At 44.2% G+C, this 26,047-nt stretch overlaps 1 protein-coding gene across 9 annotated transcripts in view; it reads right to left on the bottom strand.

Moving 5' to 3' along the window:
• Positions 1–10,643: 10,643 nt before the first annotated feature.
• Spata18 (spermatogenesis associated 18) overlaps positions 10,644–26,047 on the bottom strand; it is a 32,589-nt gene continuing 17,185 nt past the window's right edge. For 2 of the 9 annotated variants that reach the window (XM_006979703.4, XM_042257523.2), the window contains exons 5-13: positions 24,297–24,392; positions 22,372–22,596; positions 20,635–20,902; positions 19,144–19,302; positions 17,170–17,345; positions 15,453–15,576; positions 13,846–13,929; positions 11,088–11,133; positions 10,644–10,796 (exon numbers count right to left, since the gene is read on the bottom strand). In XM_006979703.4, the coding sequence (XP_006979765.1) occupies positions 10,789–10,796; positions 11,088–11,133; positions 13,846–13,929; positions 15,453–15,576; positions 17,170–17,345; positions 19,144–19,302; positions 20,635–20,902; positions 22,372–22,596; positions 24,297–24,392 (1,186 nt within the window). In that variant the 3' untranslated portion in view covers positions 10,644–10,788. Of the gene's footprint in view, positions 10,797–11,087; positions 11,134–13,845; positions 13,930–14,763; positions 15,577–17,169; positions 17,346–19,143; positions 19,303–20,634; positions 20,903–22,371; positions 22,597–24,296; positions 24,393–26,047 lie in introns of all 9 variants that reach the window. The other 7 variants (XM_015998328.3, XM_076546447.1, XR_013042950.1 and 4 more) reach the window with 6 other exon arrangements.

Genomic DNA, 26,047 nt, shown 5'->3' with positions numbered 1-26,047 from the left:
TGCTGCTGGCATCATCTGTGGATCCTGCTGGTGGTCCAGTGGTTGGCATCATCTGTGGATCCTGCTGCTGGTCCAGCAGTTGGCATCATCTGTGGATCCTGTTAGTGGTCCAGCGCTTGGCATCATGCATGGATCCTGCTGGTGGTCCAGCAGTTGGCATCATGCATGGATCCTGCTTGGTGGTCCAGTGGCTGGCATCGTGCATGGATTCATACATATTTCAGAACTCAGCCGAAGAGTGTACAGCAGACCTGCAGTCAGCAGACCTCGGTTATCTGTCAGTATGTCTTTCCAACACAAGATGTCCTTTTTCAATACGAATGGTGACGATGTTTCACTCAAATAAGACAGCCTACGACTGCTGAATTCCTTCATAGTTTTATCAGTGCTCCCTTGAAAGGTCGCGCATGCTGTTTTTAGAACAGCCAATGATGGCATCTGTATGTCAGACTGACAGTTCTGCTCAATGGTCAGGGCGGGACCTCAAACACCCCCAGGAATAAAGTGGAAGAGGACTGGTGGAATCCATGCTCACAGCCGAGTCACCAGATACGGAACCTGGGAGAGTCACTGTTTCTCACGCACGCCACTCTTCAATTTTGAGACAATAGAGATAAGTTCCTGATAACATGTTATTTCATCTGGGATGAGAAAGTCATTTCTTGGGTTTGATTCTGTTTCCAACAGGATTTAATGAGCAGACACAAATCACTCTGGGACTCCCCCAGACAAGCCGAGCTGATTTGCAGGCAACTCGGTACATTCCCATCCTCCCTTAAGATGTTGACAGCTCGTTATAGATTTCTTCCATTGTTTCTTAACTGCATTAAAATAGTATTACTGAGTTATTGGCATCTAAAGCAACTACTTAAATTACCTCACTTGAATTCAAATGCTGGTCTGTTACTTTTTTCCTAAAGAAGTATTCCCCTTCTCCCCACTCCCCCAAAAGAAGGAAGAAGAAAGAAAGAAAGAAAGAGAGAGAGAGAGAGAGAGAGAGAGAGAGAGAGAGAGAAGAAAGAAAGAAAGAAAGAAAGAAAGAAAGAAAGAAAGAAAGAAAGAAAGAAAGAAAGAAAGAAAGAAAGAGGGAGGAAGAGAGAGAGAGAAAGGAAGGAAGGAAGGAAGGAAGGAAGGAAGGAAGGAAGGAAGGAAGGAAGGAAGGAAGGAAGGAAGAGCCCAGTTTAAAGAATTAGGCTTAACAGGAGATGGTAGGGGTTGGGTGGGAGCATGGTTCTCTTTAGATAAGCCTTTCCTAGAACCTTGAAGATGCCATTTAAACCAGTCCTGAAGCCTCCTCCTCTCTCCCAGGTTCACTGCAGGCCTTGGTGTTGTGCAATTCGAGGGGGCACTGTTCTCAGAGAGGTGTGTCCCAATCACGACACTACAACTCTCTCTCTTTGGCTGTAGATTGTCTTAATAAGAAACTTGATTCCCAGTGTGAATCAGCTGTGTCCCTAACCACACAGCTTGGTTAGGGCAGCCCTAAGCATCTTGGTGAGGGCAAATTGCTTTGCAGGGATTTGTTTTGGTTTTATTTTTTGGTTTCAGTTTTGGGTTTTTCTTTTTTTTTTTTTTTTTTTTTTTTTCAGTTGCAGTAAGACCATTTTGTTTATATTTTTATTAATACTTTGAAATTTTATACAAGCCAACAACATATTTTGATTACATTTACCCCAACTCCTTCCCCTAACTCCTCCCAGATCTAGTCTCCATTTGCTCCCCACTCCACCCCAAGTGTGTGTCTTTTTAAAAAAAAAAAAAAAAAAAATCTATGGAGTCCGGTTTTGGACTGCTCATACATCATAGACTCACGGGTGTGGGGCTATCCACTAGAGTGCAATCAATCTCCAGGAGCCACACCCCTAAAGAAAACTGTTTCCCTCCCCTAGAAGCTGTCAACTATCAATAGCTCTTCGGGGATTGGGTCTCATGAGCGCTCCCCTCCCCTATCCATGCTAGATGTTGGCTGGCTTGATCTTGTGAGGATGCTTTTGCAGGAAACTACAGCTGCTGTAAGCCAAGCTTTACACCTAACAGAAACTTCATGTCTAGAATACACAAAGAACTAAAAACATGAAACATTAAGAAAACAGCCCACTTACAATAAAGGCCATGGAACTGATCAGAGGCCATCAGAAGAACCAAGAGATATGTTCGTACATGTTTGCCATCCTTAGACGTCAGAGGAATGCAGAAAAAAACCTCAGTCAGAATGGCTAAGATTAACAAAAGACAAGTGCTGTGGAGGCTGGGGGGAGGGGTGTGTGTGTGTGTGTGTGTGTGTGTGTGTGTGTGTGTGTGTGTAGCACTTCTTCACTCTTGGTGGGAGTGCAAACTGCTACAGCCACTATGGAAATCGGAGTGACAGTTCCTCAGAAAACCAGAAGTAGGTTTTCTCCCACAGCTCCACCAGTGGCATATCCCCGAAGGACTCCACATCCTTCTACAAAGAGGCATACTCATCCATGTGCACGTCCACTCTATTCACAGTAGCTGTGACATGGAAACAGACTAGCTGTCCATCAACTGATGAGCGGATAATGAAACCATCCCTATACACAGTAGGATTTTACTCAGCTACAAAGAAAAATGAAATTTGTAGGTAAATGAATAGAACCAGGCAACTGAGTGGGTAACCTGGATCCAGAAAGACAAATGTCACCCATTCTCACTCATACAGGAAGGCAAGAAAAAAAAACACTAAAGTCAGCCGGATGGTGGTGGCGTACTCCTTTAATCCCAGCACTTGGGAGGCAGAGCCAGGCGGAACTTTTTGAGGCCAGCCTGGTCTACAGAGTGAGACCCAGGAAAGGCGCAAAGCTACACAGAGAAACCCTGTCTCGGGAAAAAAACAAAAAAACAAAACAAAAAAAAACCACTAAAGTCAAGTGACTGTGTGTGTGTACTTGTCTATGTGTATATGTGCCCCGTGTATGTGCAGGTGCCTTTGAAGGGCAGAAGAGGGCATCATTGGGTCCTCAGGAGCTGCTGTTGAGACCATTGTGAGTCATGGTGTAGGTGATGGGAATGCAGCCCGGGTCTTCCACAACAACAGTAAGAGCAAAGAGAATGTCCCACACATACCATTGCACTGCATCTCAGTAAGAACCCAGGTTGACACAATGATGGTGTTAGACTGAAATTTTAAACCACCAAAAAAAAAAAAAAAAAAAGTGACCTCCACCCTTGCCCATCAAGCTTAAGAATTTGGTTCTTGAGCCTCAAGGCGATCAAATGCATAAATCCGTTATCAGGTGTTATGGCATAGTTGTTTACTAAATTAATTTCTGCACTATGGTTTTATATTGACCATTCACTATCAGTATAAGATATTGTCCAAATTTATAGTAAGCAGTTAAACCAGTAATGAAGTTGTAAATATTATCTAAGGGCTTTCTATTTCTTTCTCAGGCGCGTGCCTCTTATTTCCTAAGCAACATTGCCATCTAGTGGCTTCTCTCATGTATTTCCCAGGGAAATTCTGGGTCACCAGCCTGGAGTTTCTCTAGGAAATCTAGCCCTTTGAATTTCTTCCAATTTTGGCCTCAGCTAGTTAGGGAGGGGGACATCATGGTCGTGAACTATTACATCTTTGGTTTCCAAACTTCAGTGTCATTTTGTATTACATTATCACCATCGACTATTCAGTGGAGAAAGGTTGAATTTCAATCAAGAAACATTAAAAAGAACTGTCATTTCTTATAGAATTATTAACCCAGTCAAGCCTCTCAAATGTTTTCTCACTCAAAGTAGGATTACATATGGCTCTTTCCTTAGACTCTACATTTCACCGCTGAGATGCGTTAGGTAGTGGGAAATTAAATTGGGCTTTGAGAAAAAGAGGGGAAATGCTTCATTGTTCGTTAGAGAATGGACTGAGTTCATTTCTGACAGCTTGGAGATCACCGATATTTTTCAAAGCAAAAGGCCAAACTTTTCTATTGGGTGTCTGAGGGAATTCCAGTCAAGGAAGGCCACGTGTGAGGTCTGGTGTTCAAATGTCACTTTCCCTTATCTAGAATTTTCCTCTAGAGACAAGCAGAGTAATCACAAGCCTCGGTCACCCAGGTAACTTCTAGCTCCCTTTGGCATGTGACCATGACTATTCGGATGCACCCATGGGGACTCATAATCCTAGTTATGACTCCAACTTTCAATTACACACGCTGAACACAGACTTCTACAATGTAAGAGAATGAAAAAATATAGATATTTCAACAACAACAACAAAATTGCACAGGCACTAAAACCAAGAAAATGTTGACCTTCTTTCTCATTCTCCTCTTTTATCCACCATCTAAATGTATAGCTTATAATTTGCCATGTGTTTTAGGTATACATGCAGATAAAGATTAAATATATTCAATTTTCAGTGACTTACATATTTCTGGGTTAAGACAAATAGTTGAACACACTCAGAGGTTACTAGGTTAGCACAGCATTTTCCGTTTAGAAAGTTCTATGCAATACATTGGGTCTATGTCATTCTGTTTGTGGGGTTACTAACACATATAAACAGGCAGGTTTGAAAATATTGGCCTGTTTATGTGTGCTGGCTAGTTTTATCTCAAATTAACACAAGCTAGAGTCATCTGAAAGGAGGGAACCTCAACTGAGAAAATGCTACCATAAGATCCAGCTGTAAGGCATTTTCTCAATTAGGGATCAATAGGGGAGGGCCCAGCCCATGGTGGGTGGTGCTATCCCTGGGTTGGTGGTTCTGGGTTCTATAAGAAAGCAGGCCATGGCAGCAAGCCAGTAAACAACACCCCTCCATGGCCTCTGCATCAGCTCCTGCTTCCAGGTTCCTGCCCTGCTTGAGTTCCTGTCCTGACTTCCTTCAGTGATGAACAGTGATGTGGAAATATAAGCCAGATAAACCCTTTTCTTCCCAATTGCTTTGGTCACAGTGTTTCATCACAACAATGATCACCTAAGACCTGCTAATACAGATACCCCACAGACTCTTAGTAAGCTTGGTGGGAAAACCAAGAATGCATCTCTGATGTGCATAACAGGTATTTTTGTCAAAAATTTGGGAAATCCTAGCTAATACGTTCATTGAACTCAATGAGCTAAGAATAACTATAGTTCAGATTTATTGTACATATAACTCACTTTTCAAATTTGTTGTTTTTAATACCCTAAATATTTAAAGTTGGAAGTTATTTGAAAGTTCAGTAAAATTAATGCATTATATGAATCAGGACATACATGAATCTTTATGTGAAATGCCATTTGCTGTCTTCAATTCACTCGTACTTACTCTAAGGGTTAGGTACTGACATTTATGGGGAAATGGATTTGTATCAAAGAGATAAGAACAATTGAAACACAGGGAAAGGGAGAATTTGGAGCGAACCAGAGAGAAATTAGAAATGAAGATGTACAGGCAGGGAATTTAAAGGAAAACATACATGCTGGATAAACTCTGGCATCAGCATTGGAAGTAGAGGGAATTTTATTTTATAATACAGCATTTATAATAGTTAATATATACTATATTATAGAATATCACATATTATGTAACATATATATTATATATACACACATATATAGTAGAAAGCAAAATAAACATGTATAAAGAACACAAATAAGAGATTGCAGATTTGGGTCTTTTATTCAATGACTGGTTGTATTAGTACTTCTTTCATTACTGTAATAAAATACTAGAGGCAGATGACTTTATTTTCTAAAAAGGCTTTATTGTGACTCAAGGTCCTGGAGGTACAAGGTCTAAGGGACACATGGAGGGGATGGCCTTCTTGCTAACAGAGTCCACAGACGGCACAGAGCACCAGGCAGCAGAAAATAGTACGTGTGTGTATGTGTGTCTCCCCTGCAGCCAACAAGACTGAATCACGCCCCCACTTAATGACTCTATCGTCTAATACTAAACACCTCCCCAAAGCCCCACTTCAAGCCTCATAGAATTAAGATTTCACCCCCACAATGCCTCACGGTGGGAGTTAAATTTCAATGTGCACAACTTTGCACTGCCACTTGTCAGCAGTGCGCTCACTGCTCAGTGACTAGGCCAGTGTGTCTAGTAGATGACATCACTCTGATAGGTCATTCACTTGTAAAAGTTAATACAATGGTTGTCAATAGTCAGCAGCATATTTAACTCTAAAAACGAAAAAAAAAAATACATCTAAAGACAAGCATGTCCTGGAACAGGGTTTCTAAATTGCCACCCTGTAAGAGCTCCATTAAAAGCTCTCTCCAACCACTGAAAGTCTTGGAATAGCCTGTAACATTCCAGCAAAAGCTTCTCAAATGATACCAAAGGAACCCTGACCCATCCTACCACACACTCATGACCCACAGGGCTGGGCCAATGCTACTTTATGGCGGGGCTCTGGAACTTGTTCCCTGAACTAAAGAGACAGAAGTATCATTAGAAATATAATGCCCTGGAGCCCCAGTGTCCCAACATAAGAAGTGAGTTGCTGACCTGATTTACAGTGTGACACCCGAGGTCTTCTAGCCATTGCCCAATTACTAAGTAGCTTTTCTAGTACATTTTACAGCATATTTTAGTACGTCATTTCATTACAATTCTAAAAGCACTATAACCCAATTTGTAATTAAATCTGCAATATACACACTTGCCACTCTCCTCTGTCACCCACTCCGTAGAAGGACAAGTAGATGCCCAGTTTTGATGGCTAATTGTTGGTGACACTCTGGAAAGTGTGTTCATGCTGACTTCTGCTGGGCTGTTTTTCAAGTGTGAAACTGTCTGGTTACATCTCATTTGCAATGAGAAAGCTATTCGTACCATATTCTCAAGGCCTCTGCTCCTTCCAGCATTAAGGCTAACATGCCATTCTAAATTCCACTTATCCATATGGTTCCTGGGCTCACAGTTCCATGGTCTAATGCAGTTTATAAATTCTAGTTTAAAGTTCCAGAACTTTTTTTTTTTTTTTGATTTTTTGAGACAGGGTTTCTCTGTGTAGTTTTGCGCCTTTCCTGGAACTCACTTGGTAGTCCAGGCTGGCCTCGAACTCATAAAGATCCACCTGCCTCTGCCTCCCAAGTCCTGGGATTAAAGGCGTGCGCCACCACTGCCCGGCCCCGGAACATCTTACCCTTAGTTATATGACTGGAAATTTTCAAAGCAATACCACTAAGAAATCTCCCACCAACTCCAGCCTTACAGGATGATGCTGGCTGCACTATGCCCACTACAAAACATATGGTGTGCCTACAAAAGCAAATCGGAGTGATCATGCCCTGTAGCTTAAAGATACAATGGGGGGCAAACAGCTGCACTGGCGGGGGGTGGATGGGTGGGGGACATTCAAAGCCATGTCCTCTGAACTGATTCTGCTTCTCACACGAGCTTAACAATGCCAGGAGTATAGATTCTAAAGTTGAGGTCTATTCTCCAGTGTTTTTTACCACACTATTCTACCCTTCCTTTTCCTAAAACCCCTTCTGCCCCCCACCTTGTGTGTGTGTGTGTGTGTGTGTGTGTGTGTGCGCGCGTGTGTGTGTGTGTGCACGCGCGCACATGTTGAATGTGGAGGCTAGAAATCTATGTCAAGGGTCTTCCTCAATTTGCTTCCATCTTCTTTTTGAGATGATTCTCCCCCACCCCACCCCCGACCTGGCCTCACCTGTTTCTCTAGACTGGTGGACCAGGAGCTCCAGCAGCGGACCTGTCTCTGGCTCAGCCTTTGGATCCTTGGTGCTAGATCCAAACTCGGATTTTTATATTTGCACAACAGGCACTGTGCTGACTGAGGCATTCTCCCCAGCCACCCCACAGCTTTGTTCTATGTAAAGACATTTACCTGATTAAATAGTTTTAAATCTGTTATGGGATTCATGTAGCATTTTCTTCGCTATATTTACTGTACCTTTCTCTCTGTGTGTTTTTCTTTTTGTTGGTTGAGACAAGGCTATCCTATGTGGCTCAGGCTGCCTTAGAACTCACTAAATAGCACTAACTGGCCTTAAACTCTTGGCAATCCTCCTGCCTTGGTCTCCCAAGTGCTGAGGTTACAGTTGTGTACTACAAGCCCAGCTTTCAGCGGCTCTAAGTTCTTATGTATTCACATCTGTTCTTTATGAGCAGAAAATCACAAAGGAATACAGCTAAACAGGACATTAAACTCCATAAAGCCAGCCCTTCTCCACATATATATCCTCAGCACTATAGGACAAATCATATGTGTGTGTGTGTGTGTGTGTGTGTGTGTGTGTGTGTGTGTGTGTGTATGTAAATGCATAATTTCCCCTTCAAAAAAAGTAAAGAACCAGAACTGTGTACCAACAGAAGAAAACGAGACAGAGTCTCACTCTAAAGCAAAAGACATTGAAACAAGATTATAGAGTGCAGTGAACAAGAAAGTTCCTTATAGACAAAGCCACAGACGCACCTAGCTATTGTGAGAAGCCACCGAAATCATGCAAGGGAAAACAGCTAAGGGGGGTCCGCAGGGGCATCCTGAACAGGCGAGAGGAGCTGTGATTAAGACAAAACAGATCCAGCAGTTTGGCTCCCCCGTGGGCTGCAGCTATGTCCGGGTCAAGCCAGGGTAGGCTATGGTCAGTCTTTACTTGATGACTGTGTGACCGTGGTTCACGATCATGGATTAGTGAAGGTGGTGGGGAGCACCCTCACGCAACCTGAGAATCTGGAAGGAGGACATGTCAGAGTACAGCACTCCACTGTGGCTTTATTAGATGCTGAGCAATAACACAGAAACCCACATTGACCCAGAGTGCGAAACAAGAGCTTTCCAGCCACCCACACCCAGAGGCCATGAGGACAGGCTAGCCTCCTCCGGGATCGTGGACACCTTCCAAAAGATGCTCTTCACTATTTGGCTTTCTCTGCGCGAGTAGAGCTCAAATTAGAAACTTGAGAAAAGGAAAGTGCCTCAATAGGATTGAGAGCAAATGACTGGACTGTTTTTTCCAAATTACATGATACATGGGGTTTTAGGGGGAAAAGAAAAAAAAAAACAAGATACAGAGGCATCCTCAATACTTAGTAAGATCTTAAGAAAGGCCTTTTGCCATGAACTGTGGACGGGTGGCTGTGGAGCCCCCATGGGTCTGGACTAGGCCCTCTGGATATGGAAGACGGTTGTTTGGCTCAAACTGTTTGGGAGGCACCCAGGCAGGGGGATTGGAATCTGTCCCTGGTGCATGGGCAGGCTTCTGGAATCCCGTGCCTGTGGTGTGACACCTTGCACAGCCTTGGTGCAGTGGGAAGGGGCTTGGACCTGCCTAGGCTCAGTGTGCTGGGCTCTGCTGACTCCCCATGGGAGACCTCAATTTGGGGGATGTGGGGATGCGAGGTGGCTTGGGAAAGAGGGCTGGGGGGTTCGAGGAGGGAGGAGAGGGGATCTGTGGATAGCATGTGGAGTGAGTAGAAAATTTCTTAATAAAGAAAAATAAAAAAATATTATTTTGATGGTTAGTTAAAAAAAATAAAGGTTGGTTGTAAATTTTAATGTTCATTTAACAAAATAGAAAGGCCTTTTGTCACACAGCACAAGTGACTATTGCAGTTTTATCACACAATTGGTCGTTCAGGAATGCTGTCGCTGTCTAAGTTGGATAAGCCTGGCTTTTAGCTGAAATGTAATTTTCTGAGAGGCCCGCCATCTCAGAAAGTCACGCCCAAGGGTGGCAAGGTGCCTCCCATTGCTGATGTTCAGTCATAGCCGGTGACGTCACAGACAGACGCCAGGAAAATTCGGCACAGCTGGAGGAGTAAGTGTGGGGGTGGTCAGCTCTATGTTTAACACATGCATTAAAACTCTGAAACGGTCCTAGCTGTGAGACAAATGGCAGATATCTCAAGCTGATGTCTAACCACAGCCCTGCTCTCTAGGAAGCCCTCTCACGTGGCCCGATTCTGGGGCATCTTTTATTACTCAACATTAACCTATCAGTAATAAGGTGCCAGTGTATGAGCTGTTTAGTTCATTAGCTGATTAAGCTTGATTGTTAATCAATTGTTAGTTGATTAAATTTGTTGATTGATTGAATATCTTGCAAGAAAACATGTAAAGGCGGGAATATGGGGGGGTTAGTTCTGGTACCTGTATACAAAAAGAGAAAGAAAGAAAAAGAAGGGAGGGAGGGAGGGAGGGAGGGAGGGAGGGAGGGAGGGAGAGAGGGAGGGAGGGAGGGAGGAGGGAGAAAAGAAAATGGGAAACAGAAAACCCAGTAGCTTTGACATTCAGCCAAAGTACAAAGAGAGAAGCAAGCTAACTGTTCTATCCCTTTAAATTAATGTCTTCTTATGGTCTACAGTTTCCCTGACATGAATGGTGCTGGGATGAGCTTCCCAGCCTGGGGCTACAGATGCTTTGGAAACCCTGAAAGGGGATCAGAACACTGAACCCATGAGCATGCATGACTGATCTGCAAAGAAAAGCATTTGTCCTCCTTTGGGGACTCAGCTGGATAATGACTTCTTTTACTCCTAGGGTTGCTCTGAAAGAGCCCAGTTCTTTGGGGGGGAAGTCCATTCCTTTGTAATGGACTTCGTTCACATGAACGTGATCCTATATGCCTACGTCATTGTCTTTATGAAACTGATGGAATTTGTGCCTACAAAATAAAAGGAGCGGCTATGTTACCCAGAGTCACAAAGGCACCGAGCCAAAGCATTAAACTCTCTGTGCGGAGTGATACACAGAATTGCCTTTTCATTTCATGTTAAGTGAGGTCGGAGGCAGACAAGTCAGGTGGGCGGAGGCGCTGAAGAAGCTGGCTGTTCCAATGGACTGTGGCAAACAAACGTGGCTGGTGGTTTTAGTATCCTAGGGAGAAAAACAAACAGCCTGTTACTATGGCCACGTTCTTGCACATTCTTCAGAGGTGTCTAAATACAAAGGGACGTAGCAGTTCAATCTCTCCATGGAGGCTGCTTTTCTGTAAACCATGAGACCAGCTCAGGCACCATCGATGAGAGGGCCCAGAAATGAAATAAACAGTATGAACTGGAGAAGAAAAATATTCCCCAAGTATAATCATTTTGCTCCAAAATGTGGCATAATATGGAGGATGTCCAAAGAGTAGAAAGCGCGCTCCATTTTGACTGCTCCACTTACTTGGCAATGTACATCTTATTGGAGAAGGACTCCGACTCCGAGACATCTGAAAACAGAAAAGAGTGTGGTGAATTGAACAATATGCAGCGCTCAGAGAATGAATCACTTGGACCTAAGTAATTCCTAAAACTAGCCAGGGGGCTGGAGAGCTGGCTCAGCAGTTAAGAGCACTGGCTGCTCTCCCAGAGGACCCAGGTTCAATTCCCAGCACCCACATGGTGGCTCACAACCATCTACGGTGGGCTCTGAGGCCCTCTTCTGTCATGTAGGCTTACAAGCAGATAGAGCACCATGTGCATAAAATAAATAAATAAATCTTTAAAAAAGAGAAAGAGAGTAGCAAATTGCTCTTTAAAAAAAAGAAAGAAAAGAAAAAAGAACAGGTTTCTAAGAGACAACAACAAAACATAACAAAATAAAACCTAGTAAGATAAAACAAAAACTAGCCAGTTAGTTGCTCTGAGACACCACATCACATGAGTCTGCCTAGCTTTTTAAGTAAATGCACATCTAATTTGGTTTAAATCATAGTGGTGGTTGGAAGTTGGGTTCAATGGTTTAAGAGAAGAGAAAACATCTTAACATAATTAGTAAGAGCTAAAATTATGACAGATTCAATGGCTTAATGGGAGAGAAGTTCTTTAAACATAATTAACTAATAAGAGCTAAAATTATGACATTAGCTCCAAGACTCTGTATAAAAGTTCTCATGTGTCCAAACCCTGCCCTTATACTAAGGAAGGTCTGAGCATCCATAAAAGAAGGATTTTCAAATCTTACCATTACCTTCCCTAAGAAGAAACTACCATACTGTGCCTTCATGTCTGATACCAGCTACAAGCCTGTTTCCTGTTGGGAACTCTCAAACAGGTTAGGTAACTAGATACTGTCCAAGGTGGAATCTGTTCTGTGGGAAGCATGGCCCTAGTTAAGCCTAAAAGACAGCCCAACCAAAGTGTTTACATTTCATCTTGGAAGTGCTATCTTTGTTGAAGGGAGACAGAGATGGGCAGAGAAGGGAAGCTGGCTCAGTTTCATCTTTGAGAATGTATTTTATGTCTTCATCTACACTTGAATCTATGTTGCTCTCCCTGAGCATAGAATGATAAAGAGAAATGGGTTCAAACACGTCTCAGGACTCAGTGCAGGGGACACTCCCCTTGAATAAAAACTTCTACTGAGAATCCAGAGTCCAAATCTCCAGGGCTGGAGAATCATCTTCTAATACTAGTCTCAACTACTCTCCCCTCAGATACACCGTTTCCTCTTGGGATAGGGAGACATCCCATCATGATGCTCCCAAGGTTCCCTTTTTATTCATTAGGTCACTAAACACATGGTCCTCTTTTTGACCTACCTGTACACATTTATTTATTAATGTAATTCAGTTTTATAAAATCCTCAAGAGCAAAAGGACTGTGTCCACTGTTGGTCTTTTCTACTTCCCTAGCATTTCTTATGTGGTTTTCTTCCTCTGTGACATCTGACCATTCTGAAAAACCAATCAAGTCCCAGCTTCCATGCTGTTTCCTCACCACCTCTAGGTGTTTACATTACAGACTACATCACACCACATCACCCATGGACCTCTTAACTTGATCTGCGTCGTGATCATCCAGCTAAGTTGTTCAAAGTACACTGATCTTCCTCTAGGGTGACCCACTCACTGGGAAGACTGCATCTCGTTATTTTTGCGTCCCTCCCATCTGGCCTTTGAGTTCTGTTTGAGAAGGAGCCTATTGGAGGAATAGTGGGTGCCTGCTAAACTCGGAGATGATGGTGGGTCTGAGTAATTACAGAGCTGTTCTGCAGAAGAAGCTCCACCACCACATTGCCAGAGACAGGTGGGAGATGTGAGGTATTCCGACCTGCAGTCCTTCACTGCTCTGTCCTTGAGAACAAGGTCAAACACACATAGGCAGAATTTCCAGCTGAAGGAATGGTAGATCTGTAGCCTGCCTTTCTTGGTCCAGCCCCACATTCAACAGATGTTGACTAAGCGTTATTTGGTGAGTAAGTGGACAGGGATGAGTCATTGTGATGTAAATAGTGAGAGTTTTCAGAAATATTTTTTAAAGATTTATTTATTTATTACAAATACAGAAGAGGGTGCCAGATCTCATTACAGATGGTTGTGAGCCACCATGTGGGTGCTGGGAATTGAACTCAGGACCTCAGGAACAGCAGTCGGTGCTCCTAACCTCTGAGCCACCTCTCCAGCCCTCAGAAATATTTTATGTTACTTCCTAATTTAAATAGATTATTAATTTTTCCAAGAATTAATATACAAAGAAACTAATTTTATCTTTTCTACTGATTTTGGTGACTGCCCTTTAGAGAGTACTTCAGTCTAGACTCTTTAAGTAATCCCTCCAAACTCATGTATTAATTTCTGGAAAAAACAAAAAACAGGGACCTGTGTTCAGCTCTGTGACTCAAATGTCCCATGTCCAACTGTCCGTTCCCTAACAGCCTCTTCAAGTTTGCAAAGAATACAGCTTTTAAAGAGGTAAAGTCTTTCATTCCTTGAAAGACCTCAACAGGAAAACTGAAAAGACAAGCACTTCCATCTCTTTCTAGGACACTAAGTTTCTTAGCTATCATGGTATAAAAAACAAAACAACACAAAACAAAGACACACAGGGTTTGTATCAGAGCAACAGCTTTTCTTACTACCTACAGACTGGCCGTCACCCCTGTCACAGGGAAGAAAGTATGAATGAAGGTTTTCTGTATGAGTGACTAGACGGGAATGTACCGTGCTTAATCCAATGCGGTTACGGGGACAGACGGGACTTAAGCTCCTGCTGCGGCAGCGTGTTATAGGTCGCACAGAACTCCACTAAGAGGAGAAAGAGAGACAGAGAAGGAGTCATGAGTTTGTTAGAGCAGATGCGGCTTACCTCAGACTCTACTGACAGGACAGCTCTTTCCCTTGTCACCAGTGTGAGCAACACTCCTATTATTTCCTACCACACAGTATGTGGCAGGAACTTCTCCAGTAAAACCCCATTATAACAAACTTGAGGGTGCTCCCGTTCTGGTGCTCGGAGAAGTGTTTTCATGAGTAAACTGTTAGTCCTCACGTTTGGCTTTGGGATTCACGGCTGGCTGGTTGTTCACTTTAAGTATCTACCATGTAAATGCAGCACCAAGGTCATATAGACCACAGAAAAAAAGAAATCTCACTGAACACAATAAAAGGCCTCTGCAGGGCCAGCTACTGAGTCCATATGAAGAAAATTATACACCAAATTCATGGTAGATGTGCTGTTTTAATTGTGTATCCATAAAAAGGGGCAAATGTAAGTGTGCTTGTGAGGGAGGGGATCAATAGACAATAACTCTTGGACATGATCATAAAGGTTGTGACCAAGTCACCTCCCTCCTTCCAAACTACACTCCATTAGTAAAACTTTCCTAACAGGGAGTTGTAAGGGCAAGAATACTGTGTTATGAAAATGTTCACTGTAGAGCTCATGTGTTGTCAGGGGGACAAAAGCCAATTTTGATGAGCTCAGCTTTGAAACACAAAACACTTTTATGGAGGTCGTTTTCACTACCATGGGATTTTAACTTGTAAAACAAACACCAATATTCTAAGGTTTTGTTTGTTTGTTTAATAAACTTCTCTATTCCCCTACTATGAGTAGCCTCAAAGCACCTCCCCTCTCACCTAGTTTAGAAAACAGGGACCAAAACCCCCACCTCGGCTCTGCACCAAGGGGCTCCCTTCAGAATTCACCTGGTTCTGTCTAGGAAAGGATGAGGTAAATAATACATCATGGTATATGCATCTCCAAAGTCCCTGTGACCATGAATCCCAGCACACAAACTACACACACACACACACACACACACACACACACACACACACACACACACACTCTAAAGACTCCATTTGGAAGGCTATTCAACTTTTTAAGATAGTCAAACCATCTATAACCAAGAGCCATATAGGAAACATCCTTCCAAAGCCAAATGGCTTCTTTCTCCCACCTTCTCTGCCCCATTTTATTCCATCCTTCCCTTCCCTATACATCATACCAAGGAAAGAAAAACAGGATACATGCATAATTTCCCCAAATGGAGAAATGTCAAAATATCTCTAAGATGGAAGAAATCAATAAATCACGACCAACTCCATCTTTAGACAGAAGAGCAGCAATGAATTCATTGCCGGGGAATTGCAAAGCATTGTGGGACATTCCAAACGACAGACAGCTGTTTTTCCTTCTCCTTCGTATGAAATCTTATCAGACAACTCTATCAACTTCTTTTTATAGAATCTTTGGGTGTATAAATGTTCTCGAACTTGTGAATCAGACACTGGGGATGAATTGTCACTATGCAAGGCCACCGTACAAAAGCCCCCCTCTTGGTGACGGCTTCCCCCTTCATAATGACACAGTCATTCTCCATGAGAGCAGGCCACACGTGATAAAAGACCAAGGGAGCAGTGAAATCCGAGTCATAGCTGCGGCGGTACCTGTGGAGAAGCACAAGAGAACAGGGTAAGAAACTGGTTTTCCATGGTGGTGGTCACCCCCAGAGCCTTGCGCAGGCTAAGCATGCACTCTACGACTGGGGTATGGCCACCAGCTGGACGTTCAGCGTTCTGTAGCATAACCAGAGGAAACCCAACTGAAAAGTTCATTTCTGACTAGGCTTGGGTCTAAACAGGGCTCGGGTCCTCATTCCGTGGTTAAGGAGATGGACACATGCTCTTCGAACAGAAACCAGGAACAACCGGCCTCTGGCACAGACTGGCTAAGAACACATCACGTCAACAAACTTCATCCCATCTCTAGTCTCCTCAGAATTATAAGAGCTGCAAGTCTAGAAAATGCTAGAAGCATAGACCAAGTCCTCTGAGGTTTTCTACAATTTCTATTTCTCACGCAAATCTTGGCGAATGTTTACATAGCTAGATTGGAATGGGTCTCAGTGACGACATCCAAAGAAGATACTCAGCAGATAAATGAGCATCTGAATTAAGATGTTGGTGACTCCCAATGTGTGTGTGTGTGTGTGTGTGTGTGTGTGTGTGTGTGTGTGTGTGTGTGTGTGTGTGTGTATTTTGTGGCATGGATGTCTTGGCTACTTATCCTGAACTACAGCTAAAACAAAGAAGCAGAGTTCTTACTCCTGACCACTCACTCCATGCCTGGCATCATCCAAAATGCTGCATCTGAGTTATCACAGCTAGCCTTCTACAGTCCTGAGGAAGAAGCATTACTACCCCCCACCCCTTGAAAGAGAAGAAAATTGAAGGACAGAAAAAATAAAGGACCATGCCCAAGATCACATAGTGAATGGATTCAAATCTAAGTAGCTTGAAGCCAGAGCTGGCCTTCTTAACTACTAGCTTGAGCCCTCCTCAGGTGATCTCCAGCTGTGGCTAAGATCTTGTCAAATCTCAATGATTGTTTCAGGTTATTTCAACTTCTTCTGATTTATTAGTGGAATATTCACCGTGTGAAATTCGGTAGAATCTAATACTTCTAAACAGGAGTCCAGCACATCAGCGTGCATGGAGTGTGCCTGGTGTTTGTGAACTGCAGCCTCCCAAGCCCCACGCTGGAACCACTGCAGCAAACAAACAGCACACTCTGTGGTACAGATGTGTGCATCCCTAGGAAATGCCTGGACTGCTTCTGAGGTTGGTGGTGCACACACCACACTTGGAGAGACCTGGCCTAAATCACGCAGTAAGAACCAGTGTCTCTGAGCATCAACCTTTGGCCTCCACAGGAAGCGTCCCTCTGCACACATGTGCACACATGTGCATACACCACACACAATAAAAATAACAAAAAATAATCTTTAAAAACTGTGTTTGTATTCACAGAATACATTTTTTTAACTACCAATGTTCCAACCAGGCTCCAGGCAACTCTTTAGGTCTCCCCAAAGCTAATATGGTCAGTGAAGAATGAGCCCAAGAGGGGGTTCGGAGTACAGAGAAACTCATGGCATGGGAGTGGCTACTGATTTCTCTGCCCAGGGTTCTCTCCCCTTCATCTTCCTGGGGAGCAGAGACAGTGAGCATCTTTCAGCGCCTGCTCCCTATGTCTCTTACTTGCAATCATTAAAGACTTCTCCATCGGCCCCAAACGCGATATCAAGTGGTGGGTCTAAGGACTGCATTGCAAAGGCAATGCAGCATATCTCCTGGATGAAGTCGTGGAGGAGGCAGAAGTCAACTTCAGGAGGGAAGGAGATCTTGGGGTTGACGTTCATGGCGCGGATCACATCCTGAAAAGCAAAAGATGGCATCAATGGGCTGCCAACTTGTGACAAGAAGCTCCGACCTCCAGAGGATTCCCGACACCAATTATGACTGATGGGAGCTGGGGAAGAGCATGTGAACTAAAATAAGTTAATCCAGGAAAGGGGGTAGGTGTGGTACGAGGAGAAGGATGCTGCCGCTTACTGGTAGGGAAAGACGAGAGAAGACAGCAGAAAGAAGCTGAAAGCAAGAAAAATCCCTCTTAAAAACTAAAGGAAGGGACTGGAGAGATGGCTGAGAGGTTAAGAGCACTGACTGTTCTTCCAGAGGTCCTGAGTTCATTTCCCAGCACCCACATGGTGGCTCACAACCATCTGTAATGAGATCTGGCACACTCTCCTGTCTACATAATAAATAAATAAATCTTTAAAAAAACCACTAAAGGAAGAGGCTCATGGTATTTATAAGTTCATGGGTGTGGGGGAGTACATGTTCACATGGGTGTGTGCACATATGAATGCAGGTACATGTGGAGTCCACAGGTCAATGATGGATGTCTTCCTCTATTGCTTGCTCTCCATCTTATTTTTTGAGACAGGGTCTCTCACAAACTTGGAGCACATTGATTTAGGTGGGCTGTCAGGCCAGTCAATGAGTCCCAGAGATCCGCCAGCCCCTGATCCCTCATGCTGGGGTTACAGACGTGTGCCACCTCACCCAGATTGTATATATGTGCCTGAGATCTGAACTCAGGTCTTCATGCTTCCACGGCAGGCATTTTACCAAATGAGCCATCTTCCCTCCTGATTTTTTTTTTCTGTGAGTGAATGTAGGAGATGCCAGCCAAAGTAGTTTGCTTTTATTAAGTGTTTACTATGCCCCAAGTCTTGTGCTAGACAAATGGCCCACCTCCTTTCATTGACCCCTCCCAGTAACTCTGTGGGATAATGATCTCCGAAGCTCCCTTTCAGAGACTGGAAAAAAAAACAACAGAGTACTGGGAGTTTAAATGAACGTGGAAAGCAACACAGTAGTCTCGTGGCAACGTCAAGGTCAAACCCACACTCATTTTCCAGAGTCCTTGCTCTTAAGAACTAAAATATTGGGGCTGGAGAGATGGCTCAGAGGTTAAGAGCACTGACTGCTCTTCCAGAGGTCCTGAGTTCAATTCCCAGCAACTACATGGTGGCTCACAACCATCTGTAATGAGATCTGGTGCCCTCTTCTGGCCTGCAGGGACACATGCTGTATACATAATAAATAAATCTTAAAAAAGAACTAAAATACTTCAACTCCCAATCTCAAAGACCCCTTTAAAATCATCCCTAAAGGATGTGATTATAAAGCTCAGAACTTTTCCCTAAGGAGATGGCTAGAACATAAACATCCACCACAAGCATAAAAACCTGTCTTCAAATCCCAGCACCCACATAAATTCAGGGTCTGTCTTAGCACTAAAGAGGCAGAGACCAGAGGTTCCCTGGGCAACCTGGCTGGCTAAATCACCCAACTTGGCAAACTTAGTAATTAGAGAGTGATCAAGAGGCATATCCAGTGTCAGTTTCTGGCCTCCACAAATGTGCCGTGCGCGCGCGCACGCACACACACACACACACACACACACACACACACACACACACCACTCTTGCATGCAAAAAAGAAAAGCTGCTGGTAAGGACTGGTTCTGTAAGGCAAACTGAATATTGTTCTTCTCTCCCCCCACATAGACATAACACCAAACATACAGACGGATTCCTAAGTTATCGGTCTCCGGTATGTCATCACCAGCCACACGCTAGCCCTCCGAAGAGACTCAACACTTACATTCACACTGCTTTGCGAGTCATAGAGATCAAGATGGCAGATGATGTAGTCCATAACCGCGCTCTCAAAGTCATTTGAGCCCACGTGTGACGGGGTCAGCATCTTCCTCACCCGGATCTTGAAGTGCCTGAACGCCATTTTAGCTACGTGAAAGGCCTCCTGCACATGAAAACACAGCAAGTTTATCTGATGAGGAGAGGAGATGAGAAGGTCCCAAGAGAGGAATCAGGAAGAATTCAGAAAGCAACATTGAACCAGTGTTCAGATAACTAAACACGGTTGGCCAAACACAGTTTTGACTTAGGACATAGTACGACTCTCAGTTTTAAAAGGTGTAGAAATGTACATGATAACACACTAATTTTAAGACAAGTAAGCCTTGTGTTGGTAACTCTGGGTGCCAAAAGCAGGACAATGCAGACCCAGGGACGGGAGTTCCGGTGCTGTGGGCACACAGCAATGCCATGATACCGGCCAACATGTTAAGAGAAAACAACCCGTGCCATGTTTCTATTACAAATTCAATAAAACTTTATCCCATACCTGTTATGTATGTATGTATGTATTGGTTTCTCAAGCTTTACCCAAATCACTTTAACCACATCACGAAACACCTTTAATCAAATCACTTAGTTACAAGCCAGGGCCTGAGAAGCTTTCCTTATCAAGAACCAAATGATAAACGCTTTAGGCTTCACTGGCTGCCATTTCTGTCACTGACTGTTGTTTTTTTTTTTTTTTTTTTTTTATATCATACCCCTTTAAAAGTATAAAACCATTCTTCATTCTTGACTCCTGCGCAGTATTGTGGGAACAAGCCGGATGTGGCCCACACACATAGTTTGCTGACCTTTGACATAACTGAATAGATCCAGAATTTCTAATCTGTCTGCTCTCGCCTTAACAAGGTGTTTTTGTTCCTTCATGTTTATTCTGATAATGGGGTCTCAAGGTGGCATCCACCCAGAGGACACGTATATTCACTTCGAAAACCGAGGATTATATTTATATATCTTTTTAATTTGCAGCACTCAAATAGCTGACACATTGGCAGCTTTAGAAACTCACAAATCACTTAGGCAGAGGAGTGCACGATCTCATCCTCTAGTTTGCTTAGGCTGGCAGAAAACCAGTAATTAATAATCATTTATAGCAAAAGCCCTACTATGTGCTCGTGTAGTCACATACCACAAAAGGCACACTATCAATTTAACATGGTGCCGTTTGAGATGGTCCTGGTTGAGTGATGGACACTGCAATGAATGTCTGGCCAACACAAATGTGAATGTGTGTGACAGTTCACAGTCGTGAAAAATGAATAGCTCCCAAATATCTATAACGAAAGGATGGGCGGGAAGGAAGGGAGACCGGGGACAGATGGGGAGTAACTTCAGGATGCACCAGCCTTTTAAGGTTGCATCGTTCACTGTATGATCGCTCTCCCACTGCCCCCAAGGACCCGAAGTCCAGCTGCCGAGATGTCGCATTTACCACTGTGGCGATGTAAATGATCCGCTGCACCGTCTCCGCTCTGTCCAGGCAGCGCCGCAGCAAACACTGCGCGTCCAGGCGGGCCTGGGAATAGGCGTCGCTGAAGCGGGACAGGAGAGCAGCTTTGCGAGCCACGCTGGATATTTTGGACCGGTTTGGGGATGGGCTTCTGATCTTGGCCACTGTGGTGCAAGGGCTGTTGGACCTGCTGTGGCTGCGGCTGCGGCTCCGGCTGCGGCTAGGGCTAGGAGACCGGCTCCTGGTTGACCTGCGGGTGAACAAGAATCCGCTGGGCAAAACTGTGATTCCCTCTTCCCTGGTTCTTGGACTTCCTGAACTCTTATTCTTCTGTGTGGGGACACATCGAATGACACACCAGCACCATACAACCTCTCACATGTGGGCAAGCGGGGGGGGGGGGGGGGGGGGAGGTCTGTGGGGATGATCTCTCCACTAGGGGGAGGCATTTTTGCCTCCCAAGGCCCCCAGAAATGGGAAAGAATGCCCCCTATTTACCTAGTGAATTAGAATTCACAATTCATGAGTGCCTCAATTTATATTTTCAGTCACCCTGGGTCTCCAGCTTTGACTCCTGGGGCTATTTCACCAAAGCGGGAACCGGAAGCCCTCAAGGGGAGGGCGGGAGTTAGCATACAAGTCAGATGCTGGAGTTTCTTAAAACTGAGCTTGGAGTACTAACACAGCATCCAAGTGCTCCCCAGGACCTTGTAATTGAAACCGGACTGCTATCAAGCGCGAAGTAAACTATTAGATAGCAGACCAGTTGGGCCCAAGGCAATGAGGCTCCAAAGAGAAGTCTTACAGGAGGCACTGTACAAGGAACAGGACAAAGCAGTCATCCAGTCAGCAGACTGAGTGGAGGCGGCCTCCTTCCTTGCTGGTGTTGCCCGTTCCCATGGTGCATAATACTTCCTCCATTCCCACTGACTGTTCAGTACCAGCCGGTATCAGTACAGCAGAGGAGAGCCTCCACAAAACGTAGGACTCAGGAGGAAACATCTAGGCAAAATGAGGGTCAGGAGCCAGGGCTTCAGTAACCTCAATCGGGAGATGCCAGAGGGGAGGGGACTAGCGTAAGCAAGGAAATGCATGTAGTGTTGGAGACACAGCTGCTTTATCCTCCTCATCTACCCCATCGTGTGGAGTGGGAGGAGCTTCCCGAAAACCACCTACACACGACAGCCATCAACAGAGTGAGAGAGACAAGAGGAAACTCCAGCCAGGTGTGGTGGCTCACACCCGGCGTCCCATCACTCAAGATGTTGAGGCAGGAGGATTGCAAATCTAAAGCCACACCCCGGACTATACAGTGAACCGCAGGCCAATCTTGGCTGCAAAATGCGAGTGTGTCTGAGGGGGTTGGGGGAAATGTAATGCGGTGGAATGAACCATCATCTCCAGTCCCTGGACACAGGACTCTTAGGGAAAGATCTTCAGCTTATGGAACATCCTTTCAGCTTGTATTAACCATTGAAGAGCCAGCTCGCATGAGCCTGGTTTCAAGGCCAAGACACCACTTTCATCCTCTCAGCCATTTTTCCTGGGTAGAAGGGTGCGGTTCTAGAAAACAACCCCTTTACGAACCGAAGCTTCCCAGGCCATTGGGGCTTGGATTTCACTCTGTTGTCCTCTCTCTACTATCCAGACTGTTGCTACTAACTCGGGGGGAAAAAGAAATGAAAGGCAAATGAAGGGATCCGGGAGAGTTTTTCAGACCTTCCCTGGAGACCGGCTTTTTCAGCAGACAAGACAGCTATCTCATCCTTCAGAGTTTGGAGTTGTTTCCCATAGTCTGACATCACCTCTTGGCTCCGTGGCTCTGAGGTCCGCGCATCTGAGGTCCGTTTGCTTGAAACTCGGCGCTCAGATTTGGAAGCCTCAGAGCGCCGGCTCTCTGAGTTTCTGTGGCGGGTTTCTTCCTGGGCTTGAAGAGATTTAAGTCTAACAACAAAGGAAAAGAAATGGGGGTGAGAAAGAAAGGAAACAGGACAGAAAAAAAAAGGAAACACTTTTTTAAGAGGTAGGAAAGGGCATAGAGGAGGAGGAAGAAAAGAGAGTGGAAAAGAAGGAAGAAAGGGAGGGAGGGAGGAAGAAGGGAGGGAGGGAGGAGAGAAGGAGGGAGGAAAGGAGGAAAGGAGGGAAGGAGGAAGGAAGGAAGGAAGGAAGGAAGGAAGGAAGGAAGGAAGGAAGGAAGGAAGGAAAAAAGGAGGAAGAAAATAACTGGTACCATTCACATGCCATTATTACGCAGGGAAACTCCCAAGGAAATAGATGTGAAGACATACAATAAGTAAAGAACAAAACCACAGAGATAAGGATTCAGTCCACTTCTACAGGTCACAAGGTGGGAAGCTTCCTGAAGAAAGGCTATTTATGTGGGTCCCCGGGGGAGGGGGGGAAGTAGGGAGTAGAGTGCTTTACAACTGGACTCATCTTCATTGTACAAAACTCCAAAAACATCGAACCTTCACAACTTAGTCCAACACCGGTATGACCCCCTGCCCTCACCAGCTCATTTCTTGGAGAGACAGTATGAAGAAAGACAGTAGAAGGCTAGCAGGAGGTAGGGGCTTCTAAAACCAATGCAGCACCAAAATAAAGTAAAATAAAAGACGCTAGACATAAAATCGACACCCTCATTAAGATCCAAAGAGCTGTGACCACAGTAAAACAGAAGCAAAAGCCCCGAGAACCTGTGGTGATGAAAACGAGACCAATTGAAGGGGAAGGAAGGAAGGGGAAGGCTGGTTAGGATGCCATGAAGCCAGGAGCACCCAAGGACGTACAGGCACACTAGAAATGGCCGAAGACAACTGGGTAATCTCACCCGTGAATTCAAGGTGGTGTACCAACCAGGACGTAAGAGATGCAAATGAGGCAGGAGAAGAAAGAAGTAGAAAATGTAGCAGCATCCTGGGAAGCCTCAGGAATGTTCTAGAAGAAATTAACACTAGAACATACACGGAAATGAAATCAAGCTAAAGTGTATGTGAAAAGTATGTGTGTCTTGCGGTGTGCATTTGTGTGCATGTAAAGTATACTTGGGGGAAGGATGGGGCTTCAAACTTAAGATAAAGGACCTGTGTTCACTGTTTCCCTTTAGAAACAATCATTAGGAACTAGTCTGAAGTCTAAATTAAGTTTTAACAAAAGTTTCCCTCTATGTTGCATCCAGAATTAAATGTTAATATCCAAGTAAGTACTCAACATGAAGGAAATTCTAAAACAATTTAAGATGATGGACCTATTTGAAACTAACTTCTGCATTACTTTTTTCTCGGTGATTAAAAAAAATAATATAAAATGAAAAGGTGGACTTCCAAACCATATGGACTTCAATGTGCTCTTTGTGGTTTCAATATATTAACTGGAAGAAAGAGCAGATGGTAACAGTAAGTACCGCTAGAATGAGGAGAGATTTTTAGGTTCCTGGACACTATGTTACATTTTAGAAATTGCCTGTAGTCAGTAAGAAACTCCTATAGTGGAAAAAAAAAAAAAGAAACTAAACATTCATAAAAATGCAGCTGTCCTTCCTCCTTCATGGTGAATTCTCACATTGTCATAAATGACTGAAAAGCTAGACTCTCAGTGACTCAGCAGCAGCTGCAGGAATGCTACAGGTTGTTTTATTTTCTTACTGCTTTTTTAGCTGATTTATCTCCTCCTCTGCAGCCATGAGGGATATGGTTGATCTGCTCTTGGTTCCATCAAGACTCTTTCCAGTGTCAGCCAGACTGTAAGAGAAATCAGTAACTAAAACCAGATTTTCCCAAATTGCCAGACTTTCCAACTCAAGGCATCAATTTTCTAGGGAACTCCTGACCTGAGTTACACATTCACCCTAAGCAACATCAGATTCTCAGCCCTCAGGCATATCATATTGTAGACATTATGATGGACTCCAACAGAAACATGCCAGTGTCCCTTGCTTGCTTAGTCAAACGCAGAGAGATTACAGAGCTAGTCCCTAAAAGACTGTGATAGCTATCAACATCAGATGGTAAATGATAAAGAAACTCAATTCCTCCTGCTCAGTCCTCTTACATCATCGACCTTTTCTATCCGGTCCCCAGGTGGCCTCTCTATGTAAGCTCTCCATTTTCCACTGGGTACCAATTCCTATTCTCGATGCTTTTCACTATGGGCCTTCATGTCTTTTTCTAGTACTTTTTCAACATAAAAAAATATTCATCCATGATGGTAATTAATTATGGTTACCAACTTGATTCTATTAAGAAACACCGTGGCAAAGTACGTATTTGGAGGTATGTCTATGGGGATGTTTTCAGAGAAGATTGACTGGAGGCAGGAAGGATGACCTCTAATGGAGTCAGAAGAGTCCCATGGGCTGACTAATTGGGGGGGGGACAGCCACTGAAGGCCAGCATTCTCCTGTCTCTACTTCCTGATCCGTGAAGATATGAGCAAGCAGCCTCTAAATGCCTCCAATGCCTTGTCCCACCATCACGCCTTCCTCTCTGTAATGGATTATACCCCCTAAACCATGAGCCAATATAAAAGCTTTTTTCTCCTAAGTTTCATCTTTTCAGGTATGCTGGTTAGTTTTATGTCAACTTAACACAAGCCAGAGTCATTTAGGAAGACAGAACTTCAATTGAGAAAATACCTCCATCAGACTGGCCTATGGGCAAGCCTGTGATGCCTTCTGATCATTGATTGCTCTCTGAGGGCCCAGCTCACTGTGGGCAGTGCCACCTTAGTTAGGAAGCCCTAGGTGCTATAGAAAGCAGGCTGAGCAAGCCATAGGGAGCAAGCCAGTAAGCAGCACTCCTCCATGGCCTCTGCATCAGTTCTTGTCATCAAGTAACCTGCTACGAGTTCCTGCCCTAGCTTAATTGGATGATGTACTACAAGCTGTAGCATTAAATAAACCCTTTCCTCCCCACGCTGATTTTGGTCATGATGTTTTATCACAGCAATAGAAACCCTGCCTAAGACATCAGATTTTTAATCACAGCATTGAGGAACGTAACTAAACCAAAAACTGGTCCTAAAAAGTGGAATCAATGCTGTGACTCCCTGACCATGAGGCTGGTGCAACTGATTTTGGAAATAATAGGAGGTTGCAACCGCAGGCTGGAGAAAGCTCTAGAATGCTGTGATCAGAGCTCAATGGATCTCTGGGAGGATCTCTGAGAACAGAATGGAGAGATGAACAATGTGAACTGGAGAAGCATGGACAGTACTAGCTCACAAGGTCTCAGACTAACAGAACTTCATTGGGATTTGGACTAGAAACCATTCACGTCATTCTAGCCAAGAGTCTGGCTGCATTCTGCCCACGGCCTGAGGTTGAATTTAAAAACAGTGCATCCTTTGTTTGGCAGAGGAAATATCAGGACAACATAATGTCCAGATTGTGGTGTGG

The sequence above is a fragment of the Peromyscus maniculatus genome, chromosome 10, assembly GCF_049852395.1.
Source record: "Peromyscus maniculatus bairdii isolate BWxNUB_F1_BW_parent chromosome 10, HU_Pman_BW_mat_3.1, whole genome shotgun sequence".
NCBI classification, from domain to species: domain Eukaryota; kingdom Metazoa; phylum Chordata; class Mammalia; order Rodentia; family Cricetidae; genus Peromyscus; species Peromyscus maniculatus.
Note: the sequence above shows the minus strand (reverse complement) of the source record. Positions and strands in the feature narration are given on the sequence as shown.